The sequence below is a fragment of the Lolium rigidum genome, chromosome 5 (assembly GCF_022539505.1).
Source record: "Lolium rigidum isolate FL_2022 chromosome 5, APGP_CSIRO_Lrig_0.1, whole genome shotgun sequence".
NCBI classification, from domain to species: Eukaryota; Viridiplantae; Streptophyta; class Magnoliopsida; order Poales; family Poaceae; genus Lolium; species Lolium rigidum.
In genome coordinates, this window is record NC_061512.1 from 94,134,817 (window position 1) to 94,159,454 (window position 24,638).

At 43.3% G+C, this 24,638-nt stretch overlaps 1 protein-coding gene across 1 annotated transcript; it reads right to left on the reverse strand.

Moving 5' to 3' along the window:
- Nucleotides 1-1,607: 1,607 nt before the first annotated feature.
- On the reverse strand, nt 1,608-16,195 carry LOC124656773. Its single transcript, XM_047195458.1, has 10 exons — nt 15,840-16,195; nt 15,056-15,183; nt 11,247-11,300; nt 10,844-10,957; nt 10,099-10,167; nt 9,951-10,025; nt 4,590-4,715; nt 4,037-4,195; nt 1,810-1,890; nt 1,608-1,732 (listed from the first exon to the last, which is right to left on the reverse strand). The coding sequence occupies exons 1-10, from the start codon at nt 16,102-16,104 to the stop codon at nt 1,667-1,669; spliced, it is 1,137 nt and encodes a 378-aa protein (XP_047051414.1). The 5' UTR covers nt 16,105-16,195; the 3' UTR covers nt 1,608-1,666.
- Between the last annotated feature and the right edge of the window lie 8,443 nt (nt 16,196-24,638).

The following is a 24,638-nucleotide window of genomic DNA, read 5'->3' on the forward strand; positions in this document are numbered from 1 at the left end:
ATGCATCTTTGTAAACCATATTTGCATCAAGTGTTTTGCGGAGACGAAGGCTTGCATAAAGGGTGTCCAAATGAGCTTTGGGGGGCAATGGGCCTTGCTGGTGTACACCGCAATGGAACCCTAAATGAGAACAACTCTACAGAAGGCATGATTCTTCCAATAGTTTACCTCTAAGAGCATCTCCGACAAGTGATGTACTCTACATCACCAAAAGAAATTATATAGCACGTGTTTTTAGTTTTTTTTTTTCAATTTTTACATCGCCTGAAAATTTTCTGCTATTCCAGATGATGTAAAATACGCCCTTAGTGTTCTATATTTCACAATTGCAAACATATATGATGAATATGATGAACCAAATGTCACACATATGATAAATAACATATGGATTTAGATCTTAGTTTGTTCATCACACGCATATCATCAAATTCAAGCATAGCATAGTTCGACAAGCATAGCATAGTTCAACATAGACACAAATATACGCGAAGTTTGACAAGCATATAGACAAACAACATAGTTCGATAAACACACATAGACAATAGAAAAGCCACTCATGGCTGAATGACGACTCTACCTTCATGGCCTCCATTGCTACCATCTTCTTTTGGTGTTTCTCCTCCATTGTCATCATCCTCGACGTGGGTGTTGTTGGAAGGAATGCCACCACCCATGGAAGCACCCATGTCTTCACTCATGAAAGCTCCCATCCCACTACTAGCATGGAAGGCGTCAAATAGATGCTTTCCACGGCCACCTGCGGCCTTCTTCTTGATCTTGCGGGGGCAGACGTGGATGCCGCTGACGCTGGCCTCTTCGAACCGGCCGCCTTGGGCTTCGCTATGGGTTGTTGGGTCCTTCATGTCAGCAGCGCCACAGCGACGAAGTTCGGCACGTTGCTGGTGCGTAGCGCTGCGAAAACCTGCCAGCGGAAGGGGGCGCTATGGTTTGCAGTTGCGGTTGCACTTGATTTTGATGGGAACTAGGTGGCAGTAGCGGTGGGAGTGACAGCTGGGTCTTGGGAGTGGTTGAAGGCACCATCCATGGCCAGGATTCGGCCGGTGACGGAGGGGTCGAAGTAGCGCGGGTGGGGGCTGAAATACGACAGGCGATTGGAGCTCGTGTGACCATTGATTTGCGACACGGCACCCCCAGGTGGATGCAATGCAATTTTGCATCACCTGTTGCAAATTATACATCATCGTTGTAAAAAAACCTTTGGCTCTTTTTTGCATATACATCACCTGTTGGAGCCCCTTTTATTTCTTTTTTGCTCGATTTGATGTATTTGACAGTTTTTTTTTACATGATGCTCTAGTTTTGTTTTGCTCGAACAGGAAAAACAGTTGCTGTATTTTTTGCGACCCCAACTGAGACGCAGATCCAGATATTATTGCTTTATTAGTGATGCATTTAAGACGCCATTGGTCTGCAATCTTAACGCAGGCCTAGCGACAGCTGTACAGGATTGATGACACGATTTAGAAAAGAACGGACAACCGATGACAAGTTTAGTGGTTTCACTGTAATAACCCGATAAACACAAATGCAGCCTATAAACACATCCTATATTTCATGTTTGGATGATTTTTTAACTATTCTATATTCATCAAAGGTAACCGTAGAGAGACAAAACTGCGCGACTCCAGAAAGTTGTTCACATTTTTTAGCAAAATCGCGACGAAAAAAGGATCCATGAAATCCAGATTGGAGATATAACGACGAGATAAGCCTGCAGTTTGATCAGACTCTTATCATATATGGTTCAACAGATAACAACAACAATCATGATGGATGCAAAATACTTACCAACCAGGATGTGATCAGCTCACTTGCTAAACTTCTACTATATCTGTTGGATCGCATTGCACCTTCGACATGCACTTGGACCTACAAATATAAATATGATGAATGAGTTTCCGGATCATATGACGGAGTCTTATGTTGTGTAATTAGTCAATTACATCACACGAATATGTAGCTCAATATCTAGCTCGTAACCTGAAATTGTAGAGCTACAACTGATGAACTGAATATAAACGTATTCCAGATGTATTCCTTCCAAAGTCAATAGTACACGAAAATTGTATAATTTACCAACGTATGTATAATTTCTGCACAATACGAGGCCTCCATATTGTTTGAAGAAATTCATTCAAGAATGACTAGAATTTGGAAACCAGAGTGCATTACAAACTATGAGATGTGAGCATAACTGAAACTTCTGTCGAGAGATAAATATCTTTAGGCAGCCTCGCGAACGTACTGTGTGATTACTTATGTGTTTGATCGTAAGTAACAACTTAGTCCCAGATGCTAGGGGGGCGACTTTTACCCAGGCCATTGTGCGGGTAACAGTCCTACTCCTGCCTTTGAGCCCGTGCATTGATAGAAAAAATACCTAAAAGGGCAAGGAGTTATCGCCATGGTATGGGATTGTCAGAAGAGCCTTGGTGTCATGTGAACGTTATGTGTGGTTCTACTGATCAAATGAGAGAGAAAAGACAAGGATGTCAGTGAAACTAAAACAGCCCTTAAGATCCATCACTAAGCTTGAAAAGACATAGTTTTGAACTTTGAATGCATGTTCGGCAATATGGAGGAGATGCGGCATGAGGACAATGATCGAGGAAGAAATATGGTAGGAGGAAGGGGTCTTTCATTGTGTTATAGTAAGTAAAATTGCTCGGTCATGCATGCCATGATACAGATCAAGGAGCGTTGGTCCGATGGAGGAAGCTAAAACCTAGAGCAAGGCTTTGAGTTGGAGTGGCGTCCCTCATTTTTTTATTTGTGCAGATTGCAAAAAATGTTGGTCCCAGTAAGAGTAAGCGTATTAGTTTTCTTTGGTGACTTTTGCTATGAATAAAATAATGCATTTGGTTTTTTGGATGTCTTTTGCATGAGGTGGTGATCCCATGTGTGAGGATGATTGCATTTGTCTACTTGTGTCTTCGGTAGGTAGTGGCCTTGCGGGCCCCACATTATATTATAGAAGTAAAAGTTGAGGGTGAAGCCACCACCAACTACAATCTTTATAAGTAGGAAGGATCATATCGGAACAATGTACAAATGTGTTCACAAGGATGAACCCGGCGAGTTGGATGGGGAACTCAAGAGGTATACATGATCGAAACTAGGCGAAGTGCTCTAGATCGATACGGCTTCCGTAGGGATTCCCTTGCACCGATGAACCCTTCGACTACCACAAATCCAGCACATGGTACCGTGAGGAGACCGAGCAAGGAAAAACTTCGGGAGAAGAAGGTGAGGAAGCACTACCAGGCACCGATGAACACTTCGACCACCACGAATCCAGCACATGGTACCGTGAGGAGACCGAGCAAGGAAAAACTTTAGGAAGGATCTCATTAAAAAAGTTAGTTCATTTTTTGAACTAAAAAGGGTAGAGGGTACCCTAATGGTGACCCACTTGCATCTATATCTGAAGGGATCTCCTCCTGTTCCTCCCTGGAACACCACCACCTCAACTCCATCTTCATGGATCCACAGAAGAAAGCAGCGAAGAGTTATGGGTAAACCTCCAGATCACAACACCACTTCACTGGTTGCCCATGATGCCACCTCCGAGGAACTAAGGAGCAAGACCACAGGTTTACCTTCAATCTTTAAGTCCGTCCACGACTAAGAATAAATAACTAGGCATGAAGATTACAAACGACGAAATAACAACGATTTATGGTGAAATATCCAAATGTAGAACCATGTGAAACACACTAGAGTAACATAAGCTGGGCAGCTGAATGGTTCATTGCAATTCCTTTTATTAACTTATTATGCGTATGCTGCATCACTGTTGTTTCATGGGTTTGTTTTCGTGACTGAATGCTACTATGCGTCATTTCTTCACATTCTGAGAAAAAAAAACAGGAAGCATACAGCTAACCAAGTGATGAAATGAAACAATTCTATTAACAAAAACGCATCCAAGATATGAATTAAGAAATAGATTTAGAACATTTAAAAAATATGCAAGGTCAACGTATATAACTCAGGTAAAGGAAGAAACTGGCACCTTATGGTGAAATTTTTGTGCTGATAAAATGGAAATCCTGAATTGCTTATAAGGAAAAGAAATGCATGATCTTGAGATGGATCCACCCAAGAAGAAGACATTAAGCCCCTCAACATCAGCAGAGGACTGGTGCCGTATCGCTTTGTGGAACCGGGAAGCCTAGAAAAAATAAAGGTATTTCAGAAAGCATGGCACAATTCCTGGACAAAAAAAAAGAGCATGGCACAATTCCCGGACAAAAAAAGAGCATGACACAAAACTATTTTGCAATAGAACACTAGTTACTGCTAGCCCTGCACTACTACTAGAACAGCAACAGTTAAGTGTTCTGTAACTGTATGAGCTTAGAATACAATACGAGTGACATAGTAGGGTGTTCAAGGTTATCCAACAATTTTAACAAGTTCTATCTTAACAGCATGTTGTCTATCTTTGATGCACACAACTGAGCACATGCAATTTGCGTCTCATGCTTATTAATGTTAGCAAAGCACATGGGGGGCAGCTAGCACATATATAGTTGCACAGAAATGCAAAACTAGTCGACTAGCACCTTATGGTAGCATCCGTTCATTGCTTCGACAAAATTTCTGCAATGTTTATAAGTATTAGAAACAGAGATCCTTGAGTGCAATGCCACGGCAAGAAACATTCCGTGTAGATCAACATTCCTGATATACTGCACATGGAAATGTCAAGAAACAACATAGAAAAATTAGAATAGGAAAAATGTCTTGTCAAGACATGATATATAAGTACATAACTACATATGATTCTCATTATAGGTGGATTTTTTTTTTTGAGATGGAATGCTGGCAGTCCATTAATTTTGGTAGGTAGAATCGCCGTACATGGCCCTGGTAACTATTTGATGCAATTCAAGATTTTTTTAGCTAAAATATTACAGTGCATCAATTAACTTGTTGAAAGGCATCATTTTCCCATAAACAGAAAGTTTCGTAAAGCTAGAAAACTACACACTAAGTTTGTCTTCCACAAAACCATGCTTGCTTCAATATAAAGTATTAAATCCCCACATGCTTAAATACACATGTGATCTCTATTAGAGTATACTAGTAAATGGCCCATGCCACACACGTGGAGTCAAGGATTATTGTGAAATTCACATTGTGGGAGGGATGTGATGGCTATTTTATTTAGTATATTTATATTGTCAATGTTCGTTAAACTCTTTTATCGAGTAAGATCCATGCATCGCTGCGTCTTGCGTGACATGCAAGTGGGTTCTCTTAACACAAGCCTAGGCATGGAACACTTGTAAATGTGCTAATCTCACGACGTTTATTGACAAATTGTGGAATTGCCCATCCTCACTCATGCGACATTTTTGTAAGTGTGCGGGGCCTTTGTGCCATAATTTAAACTATGATGAGTGGAGTCACGCAACTAATTAATTAATCAACGATTGATTGTAAAATATAAACGATTTCATATTTGTAGCCATGCAAATTTGGTTTCACCACTATTTAAAATACTAAGAAAAAAGATGCTAAATTCTCAAACATTAGTCTTAGTTAAACTTAAAATGGACTAAATTGAGGAATGGAGAGAGTACCAAGTTGAAAAGAATACTCATCATTACAAGTCAATTATTCAACCAAAGAATTTGAATTTGAGCACTCCATTGACAGATTTTACGCAAAAAAAGAATTTGGATTAATAATAACAAAGCAAAGGGAAAACCAGGGTCATTATATTTGTTAAAATGAATTCATGTGACAAATTAAAAGCAATTTGGCAGCACATAACACACTTTTATTTTACTTGCCATCTCTGATTTTCTTTTTGTGACATCGTACTCTGATCTCACGCTGCACCGTTGCATATGGTTTTCTCTCTAGATCTCTCTCATCACTTTTTTCTAGAGTCTATCTCTCATCATGTTGCCTGGTAACTTGGTACCTCCTATAACCATAGTTCTCAGACTATCACGTCAGTTTGCCAGAAATTTCTAGATAGCGATGGAGGCGTGTGGGGCATGTACTTCGTAGTATAGGACTTCTAATCCACCTCCTACCTTATTTCTAGAATAGGCCACATATTAACTGCCCAAGGCTCAACATAACACAACACATAACTCCCTTTTTTCATAATCTATCAATCTCCTTGTCTTCACAAACTGTGACATCCTAGCGCAAGAGTTAGAAGGGTTAATAGTACTGCCCATACAAACAAGATGCATCTTCTTTTCCGTAAGCTCGCCTCCTTTATTGGGATGGGTGACCTCTTGTGAAGTTTACAGGGGTCTGCATGAGTGAGGACTAGTGCGTTGGAAAGACTTGTATTGCTTCATGAGACCAGTCTAGAGCGGGCTAGTGCGGGTCAGGGGCTCGGACATGTGGGACATCTGCCGGCACTGGACGTCTACCAAGCGGAAACCTATAGTAGTTCTATTTAATTCAAGGATGTGAAGACAGTTTCAATCGGTTCAATGGAGCCTTGTGTATTTTTTAATAGAAACTTATGGTTGTATGGCAAGGCCGTACCTCGTTCTCTCCGTTAAACGAATCACATGTGGGGATGAAATATCATATAAAGAGCTCTGCTCTTGAATTGACAATAGCGACTTTTCGTGAAGGGAAAGCAGGTACTATCTCTCGGTTTTCATCACCCACTTGTGTTCATGGTTTTAAAAACCAGACCGGACAGCCAGTTGAAGCAGAAAACCCCGAAACAGGAGACCTGACCGGTCTGTTAAGCGCACTAGACGTCCCTGCCACCAAACCCGAAAAAACCGGTTAAACCGACTTGTTTTCGCTCGAACCGGTCAAACCGACTGGTTTGGGTGAGCCAGACAGTTTGCTCTCTATCCTAGAAACATCCCTTGTTTGAATTTTTTTTGTGAAAAATACAGGGGCAAAACTGGAAACGAGAGTTCCTCTAAGTTTTCCCCAATCTCCAGATTCTGCCCCGCTCGCCACCGTCAGTGACAGCGAGTACAGACCAACGCGGTGCTGCCACGGCCGCTTCAATCCCGCTGGCACCAGTCGAGACGAAGCTCGGCTGCACGTGGCACCGGCCACCACTTGATTATCGCGGTCACCTGTCACCGACGCCTCCTGTTGCTAGTCCAGCGTGGCCCCAACTCCTACGAGGTGTTCTACAACTCCTGTACCTGAGGAGGTGTTCTGCAACTCCTGTATGTGACAAGTTGTTTGGCATCTCCTGTGGACCTGTCCCGACACCAGCTGCTGCACTTCGCCAGCCGCCAATGTTCTGCACTTCTGCATCTCCTGTATACTACGAGCTGTTCTGGATGTGTTTATGCAATTTTTCCTGTTGCTGCTTGCTGCCCCATTGGTTGCCTTGTTGGTGCATGTGTGCGTGTGTATGACAGTATCAGTGTATCCTCATATGTACAATTCTGCATGCATTGTGTATGACAGTATCAGTGTATCCTTGTATGTACAATTCTGCATGCATTGCTTACTTCCATTGCTTTGCTATTGCTAGCATGATTTTTGCTACTCCCTCTAATCCATAATAGGTGTCGTGGTTTCAGTTCAAATTTGAACTAAAACCACGGGAGACAGTACTTTAATATGTAAATAATTGTGTCATACATATTTATTTGTTTACTGCAACATTTAAGAGTAAAAATATAGTTTTTTATATCTTAAAACAACAAACAGTGAACCGGTGAACCAGCGGTTCAACCAGTAACAACCTGAACCGAGAGCCTCACCGGTTCGATCACCAATACTTTTTAAAAACTATGCTTGTGTTACTAAGGTAATAGCAATGAATCGAAGGAAAATGGGAAGAGTCGATTCCCTTGCTTGTAGTTTTGGTCCAATTCTGTGTATTTAATACATTTAAGAGTGGTTAGGAGAGAATCAATGTTTAGTCGTAGGCCCAGTTCACCAGGTTCTACCACTATTTGGCTCAGAAGGAACGGTAGCTATATGCTTAACACATGCAAGTCGAACGCTGTTTTCTGGGAGCTAGGCAGAACCAAAAGAGGCTAGTTGTCTCACCCTGCTTCAAAACTAAAGGGCAGGACTACGACTTTGACCTATCGGTCTCCGTTTGCTGGAATCGGAAAAGCTGAGAACAAAGTGGCAAATGGTGGGTAACGCGTGGGAAACTGCCGAACAATTCGGTGGAGCGTGTGGTTTAGTTCGATAGAACGCGTAAAACCTTACCAGCCCTTGGCATATGGACAACAAAACCTATCATTAACGGGATGGTACCGACAGCTCATGTCGTGAGATTTTTGGTCAAGTTCTATAACAAGTGTAACCCTTGTTTTGTGTTGCAGAGACATGCACCTAATGAAAAATTGTCACCAAAGTTGCCAACCCTACTACTTGATTGAGTGCCAGTACGTAGCTGTGCTTTCAGCGAATTTCACTATTGGGAGCCGGTGCCTTTCGAAGCACTTTCATGTGTGAACAAAAGTCATCTTGCCAAACTCAAGACCCATGGGAACCTAGCTATAGTAACATCGAAGTACCAGTGAGCATGGAGGTTTGGTTAGGCTTGGTTACGATGGCATCGAGTTGGCTGCGGAGGAAGGCTCGGCATGAAGACCAGACGCCTGGTGGTATGGTATGTAGTGGTAATAGTACGCGCTCCGCTCCAAAACAAAGAAAAAGGTGTTTGTCGCACTCATGAGGGACTGCCAGTGAGACACTGGAGGAAGGTGGGGATGACGTCAAGTCTGCATGGCCACTATGGATTGGGCCACACACGTGCTACAAGCCTACAATGGCAATGACAATGGGAAGCAAGGCTGTAAGGCGGAGCGTATACAGAAAGATTGTTTCAGTTTGGATTGATCTCTGCAACTCAGGAGCATGAAGTTGAAATCTCCAAGTAATTGCGGATAAGCATGCCACGGTGAATATGTACCCGGGCCCTGTACACACAGTCGTCACACCTGCCCATCACACCCTGGGAATAGGTTTTGCCTGTAGCCTCGGACCAATCACCCATGACTTCTGTGTACCACTAATGCTACAAAGGCCTCTACAGGAAAAAATACTATGGATTGGACCTTTGAACCAAAAGAGGTCTATAGTCATGGAAACCCTCTGTTGATGACGGTCGTTCCAAGTGTGTGTCCTGAAGCATTCGAAGTAGGCTTGAAGACGTATGGCCTCATAGTCGGGTCCGATAGTTCCCATGTATTTCCAGAAGTACTGGATGGAGGACTTGCTTCTCCTTACTCTCCCCATGTGTGTTCCTTCACACCTGAACAAAGAAAGTAACCATCCATTGGATACCATTGTCCTTTGCCACGTGAAGTGGACAGGCCTCAAGGAAAAGATTGGCATATTGTTGTAGAGCTCTAGCTCGAGCCCTTGTCATGTAAGCAGTACGTATGAGTGTCCAATGGAGGTTCTGGTGCCTGGTGGGAGAACTTGTTGTAGTACGTGTTGGAGGGTCCAACTGAGCTTCCGGTGCCTTCATGGACATGGGAGAAATTGGTGTAGCACTTGACATGGTATTGTCCGTGGAGCCTATCGTATCACTAGATCTTGCCTGCTCGACAAGCATGTGTAGCCGTCTCAGTGTGGCAAAGGGGTCCTCGAATGTAATGCTTGGCCATGTCCCTGGCCTCATGTTTGTTTGCTTTGTTGGCCGCATGGCTTGATGTCCCTTACGGTGTCTGGGGCTTTGTTTCGGGGTATCTGTCCACGGTGCTCGTCGCCCTTTTTGAAACTCAACAAGATTCAAGACAGAAAAATATATAATTTATTCTTCAACAAAAGACCAGTTCACATCTAAGTTATTTAAATACTCCATACCACTACTGTGCATGTAGATTGGAGTTTTTTTCATGAATCGTGTAAATTGGAGTTGAGCTCGACGATGTAGCAGCTATTGTGTGCAAATGGATGCAATCATCCATTATAATAACACTATTTTATACAAACTGCGTAAGTACCTTGAGAATCTCTTTTGATGGCAACTTGTAGGGATTCTCAGATAACCTCCTTGCATAAACTTGTGAAGTCATCGTCTGCATTATTTTCACTCAACAAATGAACAGTTTTGCAAATTATGTCCAGCAAAAGAAAACAATTCATGAATACCTTAGTTAACACAAATGCTTGTTCAAATTGCCGAATTTGGATCCATTGCTCTGCAATTATATTGTCAATCTGATTTGAAAAATAGCAAAATAAACGTGGTCATTTGGTCGTTTATCAACAGGTCTAGTAACATACATAAATACTGAGCTGATCGAACATGTGGATAAATGTATATCAGTTCACTGAATACACTCTAATCTAGTTCTGTAGATAAACTATTAGAGAAGGTAGCGCAGCCCAAGTTACCCAACCACACAATTTATTTTGCTCTTCAAGTAATAACCATGATCGTCTAACTAACGAATACCATTTGCACGTTTCCTCTCACTCCCTTCCATAACAACTGGCTCTAGGTAAATGTGAGATGTGGCAGTGGCGATCTTAGACAGCAGTGACTGTTGAAATGTCAAGGTGGAGGCAACAGATTGGTGTGATGCACAGGTGGGAAGGGGCTAACTACGATTTCCTGCCAATGCTAGCCCCAGTTTGAATTGTTTGTATATATATTTTCCTTGTAATGTCATGTATAATTCTTAATCTCTCATTTAATAATATGAAAAAAACAGGTAACAGAGTTTGTGAAAACAAGTTATGTAGTTACCTAAGTAGTTCTTACAGCTACAAATAGACACTCCAAATTTAAGTAATAGCATTGATGTGGGTGTTATAATATATGCATCAGGAAGCATGAGTGGCAAAATATAACCTAGAAGTGGTATACACAAGAACATCAGTCAGGGCATACCTTTTTCACTTCTGATCCCAGGAACTCTACCCTTTTCTCGGCATCGATTGCCAGTGATTCTATGCTGTATGCAATGTCGTTTATCTTTCTGACCTCTTGCTGCAGGATTTGCAACTGTAAAGCATACATGCAATGAGTTGAATAAACAGTTCTCCTACGTAAGTTCACTGCAGCTGCCTTATGCATTCTATTAGTATAAAAACATTGTACTGAAAATGTGTATATGATCTTAGCCAGCTTTCAAAAATGGCCAGCGGAACAGACGCATAAATAATTATCTTTAGTATACTATCCGTAAGAACCACCTTCATGTGGGTACTGGGAACATACACATCTCCCAGTTCCTATCAATTTTTAAACCAGAGAGAGAGAGAGAGAGAGAGAGAGAGAGAGAGAGATGTACCTCATCTTCCATCATATAAATGTTTCTTTCGGAGTAGAATTTGCTTTGGAATTTCTGTACACGGAGAGTGTGGACATTAGTGCATGCAAGAAAATCATGCAAGTTAACTGCACACATCATTTGCCAAGAATATTCCAGAAACAAGAAAAGTTATCATCCCATTGCAAGTATTTCTATATGAACACAAAAACATCACAGTAAGTGCTCAAGAGTGATGGTTGATGGTATCAAGCACAAGACAGACAAATCAAATTAATTGATTTATCAAATTCTCATATACATGGCACCTGAAGACTTACTTGAAATTTTTAACGTCGGTAGAAACCAAATAGATTATGTTGAGATCTTATTGTTTCAAAAACTAGCACACTAGAATATCAATCTATCCTTAACATTCATAAAACAGTTTTCAGAAGAGATGAGTGTTTTGGCTCGGTGTCCAACTAGTCTCATAATCTGGACCAATAAACATAGCATGGGACCTGTGTCTGACACGATATCCAAACGGATACGCATACGGTGTGCCAGCGTACAGTGGGACCGTGTATGGATGGCGTTTTCCAAACGTGGCTGTTTGACACAGCGGTATTTATGGAGGGTTGGACCATGTTCTTGATGTTCCAACGGCACAGAAACAGGTTGACCAATTGGACTGCAGTACTTTTTTTTTATCGAACACATGCTCGTCGAGAAGACGTTAACTGTACTACCAAAGGAAAACCAAAAGAAGAATAAGAACAACTAAAAAAGAACTATACATGGACAGCACCCACTAGCCAAGCCTCAAAGCATCAGGAGGCTGAGCGTGGAGAGGCAGGTGACCTAGTGCCTTGGCACCGATGAGCAGCCACAATTTAGATTCGTCAAGAATGGAGTGGACCAGCTCTAGGAGATTGGGCATGGCGTCATTGAAGACGTAGTCATTGCGCATCTTCCACAGCCGCCAAAGAGTTAGAATGATGATTGATTTTGCCCCCTTCTGAAAATCAGGTTCAGCTCTAGAATAAGCAGTTTCAAACCATTATCTGAAATCCTCTCCAGGCAAGGGCATACAGCTTTGGAGCATGAGGCGATGTAGAACGTATGGGTTAAGCGCTCTATCCAAGAGGGTGTGGCACAATGACAAACAAAAGGGAGAAGAAGTGAGCTACTGAAGCAGCACAAGGTTGTGGAGGAACAACTCCAGCTTGTTGCTACAATATGGATAGCACAATTGTTGAAGGAACCACTTCAATGTGCTGCGCTAGATAGCGCTCTAGGGCCAGGGGCTGTCAAGTGTTTAGTCCAAAACTCTTAACACACAAGATCTAATCCAAGATCTAAAATAAGAACCAACACAATAGATTCAAGAAAAATAAAAATTATCGATGTCCATTAAGGAGTCCCTATTATTGTGTGCACGGAGAAGAACTAAATAAAGATTAAACTCCAATTGTGCTTTGCTTTGCAAAATACCTTATTCATAATACAGCCTTCTCTCAATTTTCTTCGACGTGAAATCCAGCTTAGAGTTTAATCTTTTTATTTCCTATTAACCCATTGGCATTCCTACAGAATTTCTTCGGGGTACAACAGTAGTTTATGGAGAATAATAGGGATAGTTAGCACACAGAAAATTTTGGAAGCTTATTTGGAGAACTCTGTCTACACAGTTTGGTGATCATCCTTTTTACCAGGAGAGTTCCAGCGTAAAAGAAATATTTCTTCCCAAAAGGCAAAGACACGCAGATCCTTCCAAAAGAGACACGGAGAGGAAAGTGTTTCGTGTGGGTGTAGACACGTTTTTTTCCTGTCTGCTAGAGAAACATTTAAGGTTTCGTTTCTTTGTTCACCCAAGTCTGCAGAAATTTGTTTAAAAAAAAGTCTGCAGAAATACCCCCTCTTGTTATGAGCTTATATCCGTTTCATTTACAGAGAAGCATCTACCCAATGGGCCACATGTATTTAATTGTTTGCTTGTCTTTTTTTACGAAAACGCAAAAGCCTTGCGTTTCGATGCATCGATAGAAACGCGCCATACAACTCGACCCAAAAGACCTAATCTAGGGGAATAGTTGGCGAACGCCACGGGCCCCCGCATCCGCCCACTGTCGCGCCTCAGCACGGATGGTGTCGACAAGGAAAGTCAGCGATAGGCGTGCACTGTCGAAGACTGCAGCGTTCCGATGCTTCAAAATCCACCATGCGGTGAGCATGATCAGCATGATCAGTGAAGAGGTCCCCTTGCTTAGCTGGTGAGGGGCAGTCCGCACCACGAGCGACCACCACTCCACGAAGTCACCCTCAGCCGTGGGTGGTTCTGAGGTGGATCGAATCCTCGACAGGACCTCATAATTCAGATTCATATTTTTGGTCATCTTCACCATCATGGATAGTTGTGTTGACAAAATTTCCTCAACGGGCAGTTGCTAGATACATGTCCCTCTTCACCAGATTTATAGCATTTTGTTATTGGCTCTACCCTACTCTTGCCTCCAGCTTGCTTTTGGACAGGTTGTTTTGCCTTAAGTTGAACAGTCTTTTCTTCACCCTATGGGAGTAACTCCTGGATGAGCCTTCTGTATAAGCATAGTTGTCAGAATCATGATTCTACTATCCAATTATACGACTTTACGACCCAAACTGAGTGAAACGATTCAACGATTCTGCTAAGTAGAATCTAAGATTTTACGATTCTAAAAATTAAGATCCTACGGTTTGCGATCCTACCATAGAGGTTCCGATCCGATTCAAAATCACGATTCTGACAACATTCTATAAGGATATGGATTCTTAGTTTTCTTTCTCGTCCTTATCAACCTCTCGGCTTTTAACGCTAGAGTTTGTGCTTGACCAATGGACCAAATTTGTTGTATCATCAAACGATCCTGGATAGCGTCATTGAGACCATTGATGTGCCTTGCAACTTGCAACTTGTTGATACTCAGTTTTAGCAAAGTTGCACCTCACTTATAGCCTTAGAATCTGAAACGATCCTATTTCCCTGAGAACAATTTTGAAACTGGATAAATAGGAATCACAATCTGCAGGCAAAAGATCCTTCTCAAATGATTCTTCAAGGCCCCCATCATATTCGTTGCCTTTAGAAGTTTCAGCATACATTGACCTCCTCAAAGTACGCTGAACAACATGTTGATGAGGTGTTTTTACTTCAAGACGACCTCCCCTTCTCCAACGCCGAACATCTTCGTCATCTTTGATGATTCTTCATCATTGGAGCAGGAGGAACACCCTTTCTTAACATTTCGACCAGCTGATCAAATCTCCGGTTGAGATCTTCACGCAGCTCTTGGATTTGCTGTTCTGTAGCATCCATTCTCTATCCCAATTGCTCCACTGCTTGCTGCAGCTAGCTCTCAATGAGGGAACCAACAGCTGGAACAATCAGCAGGGCGCTGATACCACCTGAAGCAGCATAAGGTTGTGGAGGAACAAATCCACCTTGCTGCTACAGTATGGACAACACAAATGTTGAAGGAACCACTTCAATATGTTGTGCTAGATATCTCCCTAGGGGCAGGGGTTGTCAAGAGTTCAGTCCAAAACTCTTAACACACAAGATATAATCCAAGATCTAATAAAACAAGAACACAAAGTTCTCTTTATTGACAGATAGAGGACACATAGTTTGTGTTACATAGGTAGAGATACAACAAGGAAACATGGTATATCTATTATCTAACTTACACACTAAATAAAATGAATTTTCATAAGATATAACTGCACATGTAATGTTCATTTTTTAAAGTGACACTGTCTAAGTGGTTGCAATTGCACACTAATTCAACAGCTCTGGTCGATCTACATACCTCGGAACTCTCTTCTTCATTCATTAGAATCTGGGTGTCATGCTCCATTGCTTCAATGAGTTTGTTGTCTCCTTCCAAACTGAAAGGTTTACTCCTCAAGTCCTTTGTGTTTGTCTCCAAAATAGATTCTGTGATACGTACATTTGTAAAGATTGAGGATAGTACATTAATCAATGAGAATGCACAAAGACCACTGGATTAATTAGTAAAAGAGTTCAGGTGTAAATAAATTATCGTTTTTAGTACAGCTTGAAGCTTGTGAATTGTACTCTCGGGGCCTAAAGATGCACAATTTGTAAACCACTATATAGGTTTGAGAGGGTGACAAACTAAAAATTACGTTGAATTTTCTTTTGCACCATAAAGCATAATCAATTAAATTGTGAAACACATAAAAATCAGAACTATAAACTGAAAAAGATATCTCGTTTGACATATTGCCATATTGTTTTGCTTCACGATTCATCAGGAAATGTACTTGCTAGGAGACTTCCTAGGAATTAGAACCAGAAATATAATTGCATGGTTTGAAAACCAATTTAAACTGGAACTTCCGAAATCCAGTGGTGTAAAGATGTACTACTGTACATGTCTTTCTTATCATGCGGTTTGTTCCAAATGCATGGACTATCTTTATAATAAAATTCTCCAAGCTCCCATATTTGTACAGGGCAACAGTGTGTATAAGAGACAAGCCATTTTAAACTTCCTTCTATTCTGAAATGACACTGAAGCCCGAGCAGGGAGAACGACAGCATTTAGTGACAGCACGAAAATGCCTCACCCAAACGCGCGAGCTTGAGCCTGAGCTCGCCGATCTCCGACCGGAGGGCCTCGGCTTCGGAAGCGAAGCTGGATTCTGCATCGGGTACGGCGCATATGACGGTGAGAAGCGCCGCGATGGTCAACGCCGCCGCTGCGGAGCGGACGCGGTGAGCCCTGGCGGCGGATGGGAAGGTGGGGATGCAGAGGCCGAACGCGAGGGAGAGCAGGCGGACGGGGAGGAAGAACACCAAGGTGACAAGGGGGGCTACCGCGGTGGCGGCCATCGTTAGGGTTTTAATCCGGCGAGGGTTGACAGACAAGGGGCGCGGACTCTGCGGAGGTTTTGTCACACTGGAGGGTGAGTGGGCGGCTCAAGGTCGGCTGACCCGGATGACTCTGCCCAAACCCTCCTAGGTATATATAGCCCAGTAGAGAAAAATAACCCCAGTAATTTAAAAAAAAGTTATAACATCATTCAAAGAAAAAGTAATTTTTTTAAACAAGTCAAGAATTGCTATTTTCATTGATAAAGAATAAGCTGGCCGAGTTATTAGCGGAAAAACCGGCCAAAAATCAATACAAGTCCACCAATGTCGGCATGAAATACGATCATATTGGGCTCATCCTCCGACCGATCCGGCGAAATGCCAACAACGGCCACACACGCCAACGAGACATAGCTCCAACTTGGTCGTTGAGCATCACAAGAGAATCGGATGCCACAACACCGGTTGCCGACCATCGTTGCCGCAAGGGCACACTCCACTGAAGCTTCGACTCCACAACGACACAGTGAAGCACGAGAAGACCCATTGAACACGGCAGTAACTGACTTCGAATCCCAAGACGTGACCCAAGCTCTGCTTGATGCATCATCGTTGCCAAATTGCTCGTAGCGCCCGAGCGAGCCATCTCGACAATCATCCATCCTCTAGTCCCCAAGCCGAAGCCAACTCCAAAACGATGCCCTCAACAAGGAGAAAGACGTAAAAGCACCTCCATCGTCCGATCCCACAGATCTGAGGTTTCCCTCCAAAGGCAAGAATTTGAGATGACGAGGGTAGCCCTGAACGAAGCTTCCAAGAAAGTCAACGACTCGCGAGGTATCGACTCAATGCCTACAGATTGTAGACTTAGGGTTTCGTAGAAAGTAGAGGTCAAGTATATCTCGAAGGTTGTCAGGCGAACAAAGGCGTCCAACTCAACAAAACACGGTGGCTAGGGTTTGCAATGATTCGATGATTATTTTGATCTCAGCTTCCCCTTTATATAGGAGGTGAAGCCGAGGGTTTTCCGTCTCGTACAAGTACAGATTATCGGGCCGCGCTGGGCCTTTCCCTATATTGATACAAGTTCCCTATAATAACTCTATTTTCCTAATCCGAACATCTACAATCTTCTGGGCCTCCAAATTTTCGAGTCCATGGGCCTTCTTCGTCAATTATGAATTAGGAGTATTCATGCGACATGTCACTTAGGCATACCTATGTCAGTAGCCCCAGAGATTTTACTCGAGTCATAGAGTCGAGCAAAATCTCCATCTTTCGTCCGTTCGACAATACTTTTGAATTACGCACAATCTTTACTTAATATCTATATTGTACATGGATGATGGTAAATGAGGCTGCTTCATCTAACGAATCAGGTACCAGTTAGTTGCTCTTGTGGCAAATCCGCATAAACTTACTTCAAATTCGAGTCCCTGGACTCGAACCTGGGATACTGGTGTAACTCGGTACGTGCCGCTTTAGGATTTGCCGAAAACTGAATTCCAGCTATTTTATCGAGCATTCAACTCGTCCGCTGGGATTTTCTTCACATTTGTTCATGTGGATAAAGTGGGAGAGCGCATTCAGGTGCGATACCACGCCACACAAGACAGGTCCTGGGGTCTTACCTTCCTGACCCTTTTGTAAGTCATCGCATTTAGAATTTTTATCGCAACGAACGCGCTCTAAGAATATATTGTCGAGTGCCTTTGTTCAGCTGATGGAATACTCCATTTCTTCGGGTTGATGTATTTCACCAAATAATATCTTGACTCCCGATGGGAGTACATGACGAGTTTTGCGAAACTTGAAAATATATGTCCACGACCGAAATTCTTCGATTCCATTCTATATTGTATTGCTATCTTGCTTTCTTTATTATCATTTTTCATCGGGTGCGTGACCAGCGCTCCCGATGGGAGTAGCCCCCGAGGGTACAGCCGAGTGTTTGCACTTTGGTGTAGGCTCAACTTTGTTGTTAATCAACTCTATATTTTTTCATCATTTGCCTCGTCTTATCAGCTGGGCATAGGCTCCAGATTTTATACTTCTCGTCGTATATTATCTTGTTAACTCGAAATTTTCTTGTCCGTGACGTCGATGCCAACGAATACCATGTGTTGTCGCCTTGGGAAACCACGACTGCTGGTGGACCACTATTGTGTGGGTCCAAAAGTTCTGCTCTTCCCCCACGTCGCACGAAGTGGGGCTCGCACGTTCTCCAAAATTCCTGGCACGCGCACAGTAACTCCTCCATTTCCAAATTGAACCGTAAAAGTAATTTTACTCCCTTGCCATGCATAGGGCCTAGATTGTTCCGCACAGATCCAACGGTCCAAATGCTTCATCTTCTAGGTAAAAAGGATTGCATGGATCTCATTTCCCCTTCTTCACTCCGCTGCATGAATCGTTTGCCTCCGCCATTGCTTTGGCTCTCACCACCATTCGCGCTCTCGCTCGAGCTCTCTCACTACCGTGCCGTGTTGCCGCCGCGCCACCATGCCTCCTCGGACCAAACGCACTAAGAACATCGCCGCCAGTACCTCCGCTTGATCGGAGAAGGAAAGGGTCTCCGGATGGGAGAGATCCAAGTTCACCTCGGCGGATCAACGCGAGCTGAAGAAGGTGGGCTTACTAACGAACGATGAGGCGATGCAGATCCCAGGTGATGAAGCCATTATCAATCCTCCCGAAGGTTACCAGGTAATCTTCGCCGATTTCCTTATTCGCAGCCTCTCCGTTCCAGTTCACGAGTTCCTTCGGGGACTCCTTTTCGTCTATAGGATTTAGTTGTACCAGCTGACTCCCAATTCCATTCTCCACATTTCCATTTTCATCACACTTTGCGAGTGTTTCCTTGGCGTCCATCCCCACTGGGGCGTATGGAAACGCATGTTTTCCTCCGCCGCAACAACTTGAGAAATGCCATCTACGACGTAGGTGGTGTTTGCATCTGCGTGCGGCCAAAAGCCGGGTATTTTGACCTAAAATTCACCGACCCGGTCCAAGGCTGGCGCAAAAAATGTATGTACGTCAAGGATGAATCAAATGGCACCCAGTAGTATGGCCTTGCTCCCTTTGATATGTCGCAAGAAATCTTGAGGCGTAAATCTTGGGACGTTGAAGCTACTCCCGAAGAATTGGCGGCTACAGAGTGTCTTATTGCTCAGATCAAGGCTCTTAAAAACACACAAGGGCAAGAATTGTTGGGTGTGGAGATCATAGCGCATTTTTTGCGGATTCGCGTGCAACCCCTCCAGGCTCGTGAAGTCCTCTTTGGCTTTACTCGGCTGCCGGTGATGCTGCTAGGATTTCGAAAGATCTTTCTGTGAAGGAATTGGAAAAACTAGTGCACCGCTTTACCTCCCTTAGCAAAAAGAGTGAAGTTCCTGCATCCTGCCACGTGGAGCCATTCAGTGGTGCTCACACCCTTCCATTTGTAAGTGCCTTTCTCGATTTTTTTTTGCCTTTTCCTTTCCTGCCTATCATGTATCTTCATTATTGTAAGGGTATTTTACCCTTAGCCATTATTTTGGTTAACAATGATATCGGTGCTATTGTGTGTACTAATGGTATCTATAAGTATATACACAGGTTTTAGTCCACATATGAGAATGCAAGGCGGCGAGAAAGGTTTTTCAGTCGGGATACAAGGATGCGAGGTGATGTTAGACCCCCCCCCTCCAATTGTTGTTCTCAACTAGTGACGGTGTGTTGACCATTTGTCTCTAAAGAAGAGCTTTTCAAAGCCACATATACACATAATCTTCACACCAAAAATGCTGAGAGGAAGAAGTGCCGAGAAGAAGAAGATATTCTAAAGCCCCGGGAAAAAAACGGCACACAGCCCGGCAGGCCGAGTGCTGCTGTCGGGCAGCTCGGCAGCCAGCCCAGCCCACCGAGTGCTGCTGCCGGAAATATCGGCAGCCAGCCCAGCCTACCGGGTGCTGCTGCCGGACAGACTAAAGAGCCGAAGCCCAGGAGAACCCGGCAGCCAGCCTGGCCCACCGGTGCTGCGCTCCGGACTACGAAGAAGAACTGGAGCCAGGGCAACTCGGCAGCCAGCCTGGCCCACTGATACGTCTCCAACGTATCTATAATTTCTGATGTTCCATGCTAGTTTTGAAGGAGATATGCCCTAGAGGCAATAATAAAGTAGTTATTATTTATATCTCTATGTTTATGATAAATGTTTATATGTCATGCTATAATTGTATTAACCGAAACATTAGTACATGTGTGATATGTAGACAACAAGAAGTCCCTAGTATGCCTCTTAAACTAGCTTGTTGATTAATGGATGATTAGTTTCATAATCATGAACATTGGATGTTATTAATAACAAGGTTATATCATTATATGAATGATGTAATGGACACACCCAATTAAGCGTAGCATAAGATCTCGTCATTAAGTTATTTGCTATAAGCTTTCAATACATAGTTACCTAGTCCTTATGACCATGAGATCATGTAAATCACTTATACCGGAAAGGTACTTTGATTACACCAAACACCACTGCGTAAATGGGTGGCTATAAAGGTGGGATTAAGTATCCGGAAAGTATGAGTTGAGGCACATGGATCAACAGTGGGATTTGTCCATCCCGATGACGGATAGATATACTCCGGGCCCTCTCGGTGGAATGTCGTCTAATGTCTTGCAAGCATATGAATGAGTTCATAAGAGACCACATACCACGGTACGAGTAAAGAGTACTTGTCGAGAAACGAGGTTGAACAAGGTATGGAGTGATACCGAAGATCAAACCTCGGACAAGTAAAATATCGCGTGACAAAAGGAATTGGTATCGTATGTGAATGGTTCATTCGATCACTAAAGTCATCGTTGAATATGTGGGAGCTATTATGGATCTCCAGATCCCGCTATTGGTTATTGGTCGGAGTGAGTACTCAACCATGTCCGTTCACGAACCGTAGGGTGACACACTTAAAGTTGGATGTTGAAATGGTAGTACTTGAATATGGAATGGAGTTGGAATATTTGTTCGGAGTCCGGATGTGATCCCGGACATCACGAGGAGTTCGGAATGGTCCGGAGAATAAGATTCATATATAGGATGTCATTTTATGTGAATAAAATGTCGCGGAAGGTTCTATGGAAGGTTCTAGAAGGTTCTAGAAAAGTCCGGAAGAAACCACCAAGGAAGGTGGAGTCCACATGGGACTCCACCTCCATGGCCGGCCAACCCTAGTGGGGGAGGAGTCCCAAGTGGACTCCCCTTAGGGGGCCGGCCACCCCCCATATGGGAGGTGGAACTCCCACCTTGGTGGGAGTCCTAGCTAGGCTAGGTTTCCCCTCCCTATGGAAGGTTTTTGGTTCGGGTCTTATTCGAAGACTTGGAGACCAACTCTTGGGGATCCACCTATATAATGAGGGGCATAGGGGAGGGGGCCGGCCACACCAAAGCCACAACCTGGCCGCCCCCCTCAAGTGGCCGGCCACCCCCTCCCAAACCCTAGCCGCCCCTCTCCTCCATAGCTCCCGCGTGCTTTAGCGAAGCTCCGCCGGAGTTCTCCACCGCCACCGACACCACGCCGTCGTGCTGTCGGATTCAAGAGGAGCTACTACTTCCGCTGCCCGCCGGAACGGGAGGTGGACGTCGTCTTCATCAACAACCGAACGTGTGACCGAGTACGGAGGTGCTGCCCGTTCGTGGCGCCGGAACCGATCGTGATCAAGATCTTCTACGCGCTTTTGCAAGCGGCAAGTGAACGTCTACCGCAGCAACAAGAGCCTCATCTTGTAGGCTTTGGAATCTCTTCAAGGGTGAGACTCGATACCCCCTCGTTGCTACCGTCTTCTAGATTGCATCTTGGCTTGGATTGCGTGTTCGCGGTAGGAAAATTTTTGTTTTCTATGCAACGTTATCCTACAGTGGTATCAAAGCCGTGTCTATGCATAGATGGTTGCACGAGTAGAACACAATGGTTTTGTGGGCGTTGATGCTCTTGTTATCTTTAGTTGAGTACTTTGCATCTTTATGGCATAGTGGGATGAAGCGGCTCGAACTAACTTTACATGACCGCGTTCATGAGACTTGTTCCTCGTTCGACATGCAACTTGTATTGCATAAGAGGCTTTGCGGGTGTCTGTCTCTCCTACTATAGTAAAGATTCAATTTATTCTTCTATTGACAACATTAGTATCAACGTTGTGGTTCATGTTCGTAGGTAGATTAGATCTATATCGAAAACCCTAAACCACGTAAAATATGCAAACCAAATTAGAGAGCGTCTAACTTGTTTTTGCAGGGTTTGGTGATGTGATATGGCCATAATATGATGATGAATATGTATGAGATGATCATTATTGTATTGTGGCAACCGGCAGGAGCCTTATGGTTGTCTTTAAATTTCATTATTTCAAAGTAGTTGTAATAGTTTCTACATGGAGGACAATCATGAAGACGGCGCCATTGACCTTGACGGTACGCCGACGATGATGGAGATCATGCCCGAAGATGATGGAGATCATGTCCGTGCTTTGGAGATGAAGATCAAAGGCGCAAGACAAAAAGGGCCATATCATATCACATATGAACTACATGTGATGTTAATCCTTTTATGCATCTTATTTTGCTTAGATCGCGACGGTAGCATTATAAGATGATCCCTCACTAAAATCTCAAGATAATAAAGTGTTCATCCTTAGTAGCACCGTTGCCAAGACTTGTCGTTTCGAAGCATCTCGTGATGATCGGATGTGATAGAATCAACAAGTGCATACAACGGGTGCAAGACGGCTTTGCACATGCGGATACTAAGGTGGCCTTGACGAGCCTAGCATGTACAGACATGGTCTCGGAACACGTGATACCGAAAGGTAGAGCATGAATCATATGGTTGATATGATGAACACTTTGAGTGTTCGCCATTGAAATCACACCTTGTCTCGTGATGATCGGACTATGGTGTGGTGGATTTGGTTCGTGTGATCACTAAGACAATGCGAGGGATATTGTTTTGAGTGGGAGTTCACCTAGATTTTTAATTATGTTGAATTAAAATTTGAACTCAATTTGTCATAAACTTAGTCTAAACTATTGCAAATATATGTTGTAGAGATGGCGTCCCCAATCAATTTTAACCAGCTTCTAGAGAAAGAAAAGCTTAAGTGCAACGGTAGCAACTTCACCGACTCGGTTCCGTCATGTGAGGATCTTCCTCTCCGGCGGAAATCTGCAATATGTGCTTGATGCACCGCTAGGTGACCCTCCTGCGAAACTGAAACCGATGAAGTAAAAGCTGTTTACGCGACTCGGAAAACTCGGTACTCTCAAGTTCGGTGTGCCATCTTATGCGGTCCGGAATCCGATCTTAAAAAACGTTTTGAGCACCACGATCCTCATGAGTTGATGAAAGAGTTAAAGACTATTTTTGAAACTCATGCGGCCGTGGAATGCTATGAAGCATCGAAACAATTCTTCAGCTGCATGATGGAAGAAGGCAGCTCCGTTAGTGAGCACATTCTCGCCATGACCGGGCATGCGAAGAAACTCAGTGACTTGGGAATAGTGATTCCTAACGGATCGGGGATTAATCGTGTCCTTCAATCACCGCCACCAAGTTACAAGAACTTTGTGATGAACTACAATATGCGAGAACATGAACAAGGAGTTACCTGAACTCTTTGGCATGCTAAAAGCTGCTGAGATTGAGATCAAGAAAGAGCACCAAGTGTTGATGGTCAACAAGACCACCAGTTTCAAGAAACAGGGCAAGTCTAAGGGAAAATTCAAGAAGGGTGGAAAGAAAGCTGCCACGCCTCCTATGAAACCTAAGAACGGCCCTAAGCCTGATGCTGAGTGCTATTCTCGCAAGGAGAAGGGACACCTGGAAGCGTAATTGCTCCAAGTATCCGGCTGATCCGAAGAACGGCCTTGTCAAGAAGAAGAAAGAAGGTATATCGATATACATGTTATAGATGTTTATCTCAACGGTTCTCGTTCTAGTACACGGGTATTTGATACCGGTTCGGTTGCTCATATACGTAACTCGAAACAGGAACTAAAGAATAAACGAAGACTACCGAAAGATGAAGTAATGATGTGCGTTGGAAATGGATCCAAAGTCGATGTGATCGTTGTCGGCACACTTCCTCTACATCTACCTTCGGGATTAGTTTTAAGCCTAAATAATTGTTATTTTGTACCCGCGTTGAGCATGAACATTATATCCGGATCTTGTTTAATGCAAGACGGTTATTCATTCAAGTCCGAGAATAATGGTTGTTCTATTTTTATGAATAATATCTTTTATGGTCGAGCACCACAAAAGAATGGCTTATTTCCGTTAGATCTCGATAGTAGTGATACGCATATACATAACATTGATGCTAAGCGAATTAAATTGAATGATAATTCTACTTATATGTGGCACTCGTCGTCTTGGTCATATTGGAGTGAAACGCATGAAGAAACTCCATACCGATGGATTATTAGAATCACTTGACTTTGAGTCACTTGATAGATGCGAAGCATGTCCGATGGGAAAAATGACTAAGACTCCATTTTCCGGTATGATGGA